Raw genomic sequence first — 9,948 nt, forward strand, 5'->3', positions numbered from 1 at the left:
AAAAGTATTAAAGTAATATTAGTATAGTATAACAATGACTATTATTTATTGAAGATAGAGTATACACCAATGGCGACTTCTAATATTTTTATGCAATTATTATTATTATATAAGTCTAATAAATGTAATTTAATGTTTTTTGTTCAAAAGATTTTCAAAGTCCGGTTAGTTTAGAACAGAAAGCAGAATATATTTAGTCCAAATGTTCAGCAACAAATATGCATTTTCATTGTATATAAAGAGGCACAACAAAACGTGAAATTTCTGTTTGGCTACTGTTTTGCTTAATCTGTATTCATATAACTACTTTGTGAAATTTTATATGTTCTGCAGCACATTTTCTTGGATTATATTTCTATTTTGCTGAATTAACTTTAACTATTCAGCAGAAACAAGGAATTGTAAATTAAAAACTGGGTGTACTTTTTATTATTACGATATAAAAAAAAAGTAAACCATTCCAACTAAAGCTAAAACTGATATACAAAAATCGATTTGATAAATTAATTTATATTACATACTAACGTTTTTTCACCTATTAAAACTCTTTCACAATAATTAACTTTTAAAAATAATTTCAACACAGCGGATTTACGTCTTTAGAGAAAACAAATCATATTTAAGTTTAAAACTTACCAAATTCAATTAATCAAAAAGTCATTTTAATAGAAACTTCACAACTAATTAACCGAACTAATTACCAACTGGAGTGCGCCTATTACCTAACGTTGGTACCAAAGCACTAATATTAAAAAGTAGTATCGCAGTTAAACGCGAACTTCACAACTTTCGTTGCTGTTGATGGTTAAACAACAACAACAACAACAGCAATAACAATTGAAATGTTCTTTCGTCTTTTTTCGCCTTCGTTTGTTATAGACGCTGATGTATAGGTAATAAAATAGAATCAAAGTCAAGCAATTTCGACGTTTTAAGGAGTTGGTCGTTATATCGAGTGACGTTATAAAGAGTTTACATTGTAATAATATTTTAAGAAATGGTTTAAATTACGATTTTAAGAACTCCTTACTGTGTTTCTTCTTAACGAAATTGTAGGTGAAAGTACCCCTCCACCCACCAGAGCTCGTAAAATTTAAAAACAAATTCTACGAAAATGTCATTTGTCTATCTGCCTGTGTGTTTGCGATTGATATATCAAAAAGTATGAGCTCAAATTTGAATTTGATTTGTACTATAGTAACATTTAGAAGACATACAGGAATAAAATAGAGCAGGTTCCAGCGTTAGGGTTCCTCAACAATATTAGGATTCTATACGCCAGCAACATGAATTAATTATTCCTATATTAAACGTTATTGATTATTAAGAATAATTACAGAAATTCAGGACTTTAATATCTTTTTTAAAGTTAATATAGTCAATGAAATTTTAAATTAAGTAGTTGCTTTACACTCAGTTTGTTACAATAGCAATTATTTATTTTCCTGCTTTTGGTAAAATTGAAACGCATCTTACATAACTTTAATTTATTCAAGGTAAACCTCTAGGAAAAATGAACATGTAATTCAATAGTAAGCATCTCCACATTCATCCTTGAACACCAAATAAATAAAATTAATAAGTAAGTACTAGTAATTAAATACATAGGTGCTCAGAATATTATACACACGGCGACAAGTTATTTAAATTTATTAAGGAAAACTTTTTTGTTCAAAAGTAATTTCGTCATTACCTACTTTGCTTCTTCTTACACACAAATCAATATCATATAATATCCTCAATTGCTACGAAATAGCACACACATACATAGGAAGAATTAATGTCATGTTATGTACGGTAATTGATAACAAACTGAATTAAAATGACTAATGTTTATAAAACAAAACTGTTCAACTGCATTTATTATCTAATATTTTTCCCTTTTACAAATAAAAATTAAAATTTGAATAAGTGGAATTGATAATAATTTAACGTAATTTGGANCTTTTATTTATTTTCATACAGTACCGCTTCCATTTTATTTAATGCTAATAGTGCTATATCATCTGCAAATTTAAGCATACTAATCTTTTGCCCTTACACGTCTATCCCTACAGTTGTAGGGATATCCAAAATATGAGTCAAAAATCATCGACGACCGCATACTATTACTATTTATAATTTATAATATTAGTTAGGATTATATTATAAAATACTCATCAGCGTATTTACTTTTTTGGTTTTAAATTGGTTTTATGCGATTTACAATGATTAGAAAAAGAAAGTACATAATTTTGTTTGGCACTTCAAATAGAATTTTGAAATTTAAAATTGCAATTGAAACTGATTTTCGAAAAAATCAGCAATACCGTTCTGAAATGAAATATAAAAAACATTTTTTTGCTTCTTGTTCCGTAAAAAAGACGATAAAAGTTAAAGACTAGGTATGTTCTTATCCTGCTCTTTCTATCTTATATTCCTTACTTACTAGTAATGGTTCAAAAAGCAAAAGAGGCATAGCCCCTAACGCTTTTCCAGATTCTTTAAATAATTGTATGACAAGATCGATTCGCTTTCTCATAACCAAAATTACGAGAAGTATGCAGACGGTGATTATGGTCGCAATTATAGCAAAAGTGAGATATCCCACGGTCTTGTGGATATCTAACTGAGCTAAAATTGATGTGTCTATATTGTTGTCTGTTTCTTCTTTCGAATTTTTCCATATTATCCTTCATAAGAAAGTTAAATTAGATTTGGATCTGTTGTATTATAATCCACGATTTTAAATATTCCTGATTGTTACTATGTCTAATCAAATAAAGTAAATAGGTTTGTAATGTTATAAAATGATTCTTAAGATAGATTACTACTACTAAAACACTACATTTCTTTTTTTAAATGATTCTTGTAGTAAACAGTAACAAGTTTTTAAAATAATATCAATAGAATGTATGGGTTGAGGATGTCTCTGCATGGGTGCATACCGCAAAAAAGTTACAGGTATGTATGTAATATTACAGGCAGGTGATGAAGATACAATTTAGCAATGACTAGGATAATAAAGGGCTCATTAGAAGTCGATAAGGAAATAATACATTTTGTGAAAATAGCCAAAAAAGAACGAATAAGCAAAATTCTAAATTTATTCGACAGTTAGGGCGACCTCATTGACCATAGGCCCTAGGCGATCGCGGGGCCCATTAATACCTCTGTACGCATGGGTAAAAAAAATTTACTTACCAGATATACGCAGTGCCTGCTATGCTTCCTAAGGCTACAATAACCAAAACTAACCAAACTACAATTCCAGCTAAGTACCTCAGTAATATCACAATAACTATTGAGAATCCTGTTAATTAAAACGAGAATTTATTTAGCAACAAAGAAAATATTAAAGGGGTTTTGTAACTGCGAACGTACCAAGTGCGATTAGGCACAGATAAAGAGTTTCCCTCCAACAAAGTCTAAAATCTTCAGTCACTTCCTAAAATTATTTTTCGTTTTATAACAAAAAGGAAAAGATAAAAATTATGTCTTTAGGTATACATGGATATAGAAAACATACCCGAGCGAAATCTTTTAAATTTATATCAGTAAATTTCTTAATTTTTGTGTCTGCACTACTGATTTTTACAGGTAAGCATCTGTTCAATATTTGACGGCTAAAAAATTAGAACATAATTACATATTTGTAAAACACTAATTGCTTTTATCTAGGAAGCGGACGTCCGTCGTTCGCTCATGTACTTAAGGCCTGTACTTAGGCCGATAATCAAAATTTTATGGGCGAGAGCTACACATATAACACTAGTAGCTGAGCGTCCTAAGTACACCCCTCATAATGACGTTATAATGTACGACAGATATGCGCTCCTTACTTATATTTTTTAGGTTTTTCCTAAAGGATAAATCGTAATACATATTTTAATTCTGTGACGTATATGAATACTCTTCGTATAAATGATGGTTTTTGGAACATGACTTTCTGTTGTAATTTTTGTTTTGTGTAGGTATATTTTTACATATTGTCAAAGATCAATATGCATACAGTGCCGGCTTTAAGTGAAATGAAATATGGGTCCAAAATTTAAAAAGAGGTTCTTTTAAAAAATAGCCTCAAATAAGATAATTTAATTGAAATTAACGAAATTTTTGGATAAACCAAGCTTTTTATTTGTTTATTTGACTAATATAAAAAATTTAGTTTTTCGCAAATATCGCCGTTTGTACAGCCTATGGAAAACTAAAAGAAAGCGGTCGGCAGAATAATTATCATAGTGACCAAATGTTACAATTTATTTAAAGTAGTATTATTTATTTACAGTTATTTTTATCATTATTATCATTTACAAGACTGTTAAACTTTCAACGATATTTTAACTTATGCTTAATTAAAACAATTAATCTTATGAAGATGGGGGTCCCTTTACCAACGGGACCTGTTACTACAGCCCCCTTAGCCTTCCCTAAAGACGGCACTGCATACATATAATTTCATTTAATATACTCTTTTAATGTAAAAGGGAGACAACATAAATACACACTTTGGTAAATAGGAAATGGAAATCCATTACTGATTGCTGTTTGTTTGACCCAATTTTTAAATTGACGGTAAAAATCATACATAATGTACGTGTCATAGGTGAAACGGTTGAAAAACAACACGCAATATCATATTTGTTGTCTAAGAGTATAAATTCACAATACACACGTAAATAGACACCCTGTATAGACATTAATAACGTCATGTCGTGTTGTCGTAATTCAAATTTTTGGAAGAAATTGTTGTACGATATTATTATTTATTAATGAGTTTGATCGAAAAAGTTGAAAACCTTGAAAATTATATTTATAGATAGTATCGACGGTTAAATGACATGATAATTACAATACCAAATATTGTAACAATTCGACCCTAAAGGCAGTGTGTACGTAATTGAATACGTAAATACTTACAAATTTTGATAGTGGTCACAACTTTTGACGCACTTTCGACTTGGAACTGAAACATCATACGATAAGCCTGGTATATGACCATATGTCGGGTTGTAAACTAAAAGTAGACTGAAAAAATCCTTCTGCTTTATCTAAATCGAAACAGAACATCTAACAAGAAGTTTATTAAAAATACTATGAAAAAATGTTATTCCTATTTAGATTACTGGTACAAAGTTGATATATCTAAATTATTTATCGGTTAGTAGGTCGGTTACTTAGTGACCATTTAAGTAGCGGAATCAATAATCATCAGAGGAAGTCAGATCTTAGAATTGGGATTAGTTACATCGAAGAATCACGAGGGGCGAGTACGACTGGGTGGTGAGGCGGTTTGCCATTTTCATTTGCCCTGTGATGGTTCGGGGAGAGTGAAGATGACGACACCTCATCATCCTGTTTTTCTAGCCCCTTGTAATTGTCCGGTTGATTACCACCGATTCTTCGATCTGATTTCTTCTGATTATTTATTATTAATTACTACCTACATAATATATACAAGCAAACACGTATTATTTATTTAGAAAATAAAAATTACAATACAATAATAAAATTAATGTGATGAAAGTAGCGTTTTAATCGAACTGGCTATAAAGTATTTAAGAGTTTATTGTAACTAGAAGACAAAATATTCAATCAGGACTATAGAGAAGGTGATGAATTAAATTTTATATTTATGTTGGATTCTTAAACGTTATAATCTCGAATTATACTTACGGTAAATGGCTATTATCGGCATTACAGTGTAGTTTTGGATCTCTAGACGATTCTTTATTAATTTTTCCGCAAATATAACCACAACTATCGTACCCTCTCAAAATTCTATTTATATCAGCGTAGTTTGCACAGTAAACTATGAAACCAGCCTAAAAGAATTAATTACTTGTTTAATAATTTTTTAGTTAATTAATTTGAAGTACCCAAGTATGTATATATAATATTTAAAATGGAAGGTTTTAAGTGACTTTTTCTTATTAGGAGTTATCCTAAACTATTCTGAAAGCCCAAAGATTAACTAATTCATTAATTAAGATTAACCTTGACATTGGGTTCATCAGAACAAATTCCGATCTAATAACGTGTATAATTGCAATTCAATTCTAAATTTGGCAAATGAGTGTGACAATTCCTGAATTATTCTGAACATTCTTAGATAATAAGTGAATACAGTTTTCAGTTTGACAATGTCGTCCGAGCTTTTTTAGAAACTTTACCGTTCAATCTTCCGGTCAGAAAGCAGGGATCACGATCAAAAATCTGATCGACATTCGTTTATACTATAATCTTACATTAAATATTTTACAGCAGGGGATTCAGTTTGGAATATTTTTGCACTAAGTACTCGATGAATCGTTGGTTAAGGCAATTATGTTTATTATGCCAAAATTTTATGGTGCTTAAAATAAACCAATTAAAATGGAAATACACGTATCCGATTGTCAACCATGACGAATAATATTACCACAATAATCAACAATTACGATTCATACATACATACCATTTAATTTTAAAATTATTCGTAATATTTGTATACAGTATTGGGTTTGAGAGAATTTATTGTGAGAGATTGTTATAAATATGCAATGCAAATTGGGGGGGGGGTACAGCCGTTACTTAAAGGGAGGGAGGAGATTAGGTTTGCGTTACAAAACGACGATTTTTAAACCGGAAAGTTCGAATTGCGATTTCGATATTACGTAAAGATGCTTCAATTTTTGTATATTTAACATTAAAAGTCATAACAAATTTATTAATAAATAAATAAATCAATTTCCGTTTTAGGTAATTTGCAATTCCTTATTTAAAAGTGAAGTGAAAATATTAATTTCTGCGCTGGAGCCTAAAATTTTTGCAATGCGCGCCTTACGTATGAAATGGGGAGTGCGGGAGTGGGATGGAATCAAGCCAGACTTTACGGTTTTGTTATGAGCAAGGGTAGGGGGACGTGTCAAAAATTGATATACCTTAGGTAATGCAATTTAAATGGAAGCCATTAAATATTTTGGCTACTGTTTAATGTTTAATTAACAAACTGCGTCATTATTACAACACGTCTTTGACAAAACTAAAAAGGAATGCCGAACACGTAATTTTTAAGTCAGCTGCCACAATAATTAAGAATTATTACAAGCCTCATCAGAGCAATTTACTACAATTTCGAGCTGTTTTCTTAAATTACAATTTCCTTTAATAAAATCTAGCATTGTTAGAAGTATTTTACAGCGGCGCTGTAGTGTGTTCATATAATATGTTTAAGAAAAAAAACTATATAAGTAAAACACATTGAAATTCCTAGTGGTTAATATTAAATATTAATTTGAAAACTCATTCTCATTTTTTTTCACTATGAATTACCTCAAAAATTAATGAGGAACAACAGCAACAACGACGAAACGTACTAGGTCACAGGTCCGTCGTTCTTATGTGTATATATTAACACTATACTAAAGTACAGTATTTTAATTTTGAGGTAATTTATAGTGGAAAAAATTAAGAACGAATTTTCAAACTATACAAGTATATAAAATAGGGAATTATTTAAAATGTAATGAAAGTTCGGATTTTTTAAAATTAAATTAAATATTAAACGTGGAAATTAATTTTCCATTTAAACCAACTATAAACTACCTCAAGTGAGTAAGTAAGAGGAAAAATTTGTTGCTGTTGTCACACCCTCGCCGGGAATCGAACCCGGGACCTTTGGCTTTACGCACCAATTCTCTGATCACTAAGCTTAGTTAGGTTCGATTCCCGGCGAGGGTGTGGCTACAGTAACAAATTTTTCCTTAATAACTTGAGGTAATTTACAGTTGGTTTAAATGGAAAGTGAATTTCCACATTTAATATTTGATATATTAACCACTATTAATATCAAAGTGTTTCTTATTTAAAGTATTAATAAAATTGAATTTACAAATCGTTAACTTTATTTAGAGTCGACTGTCATATAAAAAAGAGTCCTAAACAAATATATAATACAGAAAATATATTAAGTAAATATGCACAAGCAGTGTGTAAAAATTCAATTAAGAACAAATTAAAAATTTACTTACCAATAGCACCAAAAACAACGAATGCACAACAAAAAAGCAAACATCAGTTGTTTTCCGTCTTTGATTTTTATAATCAAGAGACGATGTAACATTTGCCAAAGATGATATACTATTAACCTGTAAATAAAAAAAAATTGATAATCACTTTCCATCATAGAAAGAAATAGAAATTTCTAGGGGTGTCTCAAATAAGGAAAATTACCAGCGCTCTAAACATTTCGTGATACGCTTGTTAGCTTCACAGTCTTTAATACAAATGTAAACTAAATTTTCATTTGCATTGACGAGTTTAACCTATTTTAGGTGTGGTTTGTTTTTTAATTACGCTAAAAGTTGTTGCTTACAAAACCATGTAGGTAAGTATCTACCTTTTAGTGTATTAGGTATCAAGTGAAATTTTTCGAGGGTGAATATTTTGTAACACATATTTATTATCTACACACTTAATTTTTGTGTACTTTTCTGTATTAAATTCAAGACAGAGATAATTAATTACAGTTTTATTTTAATTGTTATGTTAAAATATCGATATCGAGAATATGGAAACAAATCATTATTTTTAAATCTATATTGTCAGTATGTACTTGAATATAATTAGTATTATTTTTATATATTTTCTTGTAGTCTTTTGAATTAGGTAAGTACTTAATTATACAGAACAAATACAATTCAATATACAGTGTAAACTCTATATAACGATACGGTTAGTTTTTATTGGAAAGTAGGTAATGTAGGTGAAGAGTGAAGATCTATGTCTGAAGTGCTATTGCAGCTTTTCACTGGATACTAACTTTTTATTTGATTTAACTTTAGAAGAAAACTTCGTCGACTCCATCATCAAAATTCTTTTACCTTTTTAACGTGTTTTATTATTTTAATAAACAATTTTACAATTTGCGTGCACAGTTCCTATGTAAATTTTTCCCTCATTCGAGTTATAAATTTTGCCACCAGATGGTGTATGCCCATTTGACGGATCCCAATAATAATATGCATTTACCAATATAGTACACATTTTGCACACGAACATTATTATTTTGTTACGTATCTTACTCATATCTTGAGATACTGCTAGATCAATTTGATTATATAAAAAGTATTTTTTTGATAGTTTCGCTGCATCAAGTGCTTGTTTGATGCTTGGTGAAGGGACAGGATCGTCTTCTTCAACAATGTACACAGCTGCAGTTCTTATCTATTTCGGCAACTAAGAAAGTACTGCTTAATGATTTATAATGCCGCATCGTTGTCGTTAAATAGAGTGAGCGTGACGCTATATAGAGTGTAATATTGTATAGAAAACTATGTAAACCAATCAAAGTCAAGCAATTTCGACGTTTTAAGGAGTTGGTCGTTAAATCGAGTGACGTTATAAAGAGTTTACACTGTAATAATATTTTAAGAAATAGTTTAAATTACGATTTTAAGAATTTCTTACTGTGTTTTTTCTTAACGCAATTGTAGGTGAAAGTACCCCCCTCCCCCCCGAGCTCGTAAAATTTAAAAACAAATTCTACGAAATTTTCATTTGTCTATCTGCCTGTGTGATTGCGATTCATATATCAAAAAGTATGCGGTCAAATCTGAATTTGATTTTTACTATAGTAACATTTAGAAGACATACAGGAATAAAATAGAGCAGGTTCCAGCGTTAGGGTTCCTCAACAATATTAGGATTCTATACACCAGCAACATGAATTAATTATTCCTATATTAAACGTTATTGATTATTAAGAATAATTACAGAAATTCAGGACTTTAATATCGATTTTAAAGTTAATATAGTCAATGAAATTTTAAATTAAGTAGTTGCTTTACACTCAGTTTGTTACAATAGCAATTATTTATTTTCCTGCTTTTGGTAAAATTGAAACGCATCTTACATAACTTTAATTTATTCAAGGTAAACCTCTAGGAAAAATGAACATGTAATTCAATAGTAAGCATCTCCACATTC

General features: G+C 29.8%; 1 protein-coding gene across 1 annotated transcript in view; it reads right to left on the minus strand.

The window, feature by feature from the left end:
* Positions 1-9,948, minus strand: part of LOC108736652 (choline transporter-like protein 1) — a 24,152-nt gene that overhangs the window by 8,182 nt on the left and 6,022 nt on the right. Inside the window, exons 3-9 of the mRNA XM_025974156.1 lie at positions 7,992-8,108; positions 5,656-5,804; positions 4,900-5,007; positions 3,509-3,605; positions 3,364-3,427; positions 3,184-3,292; positions 2,429-2,672 (exon numbers count right to left, since the gene is read on the minus strand). Of these exons, the coding sequence (XP_025829941.1) occupies positions 2,429-2,672; positions 3,184-3,292; positions 3,364-3,427; positions 3,509-3,605; positions 4,900-5,007; positions 5,656-5,804; positions 7,992-8,108 (888 nt within the window). The remainder of the gene's footprint in view (positions 1-2,428; positions 2,673-3,183; positions 3,293-3,363; positions 3,428-3,508; positions 3,606-4,899; positions 5,008-5,655; positions 5,805-7,991; positions 8,109-9,948) is intronic.

This window comes from Agrilus planipennis, unplaced genomic scaffold (assembly GCF_000699045.2).
Source record: "Agrilus planipennis isolate EAB-ADULT unplaced genomic scaffold, Apla_2.0 scaffold148, whole genome shotgun sequence".
Lineage (NCBI taxonomy): Eukaryota > Metazoa > Arthropoda > Insecta > Coleoptera > Buprestidae > Agrilus > Agrilus planipennis.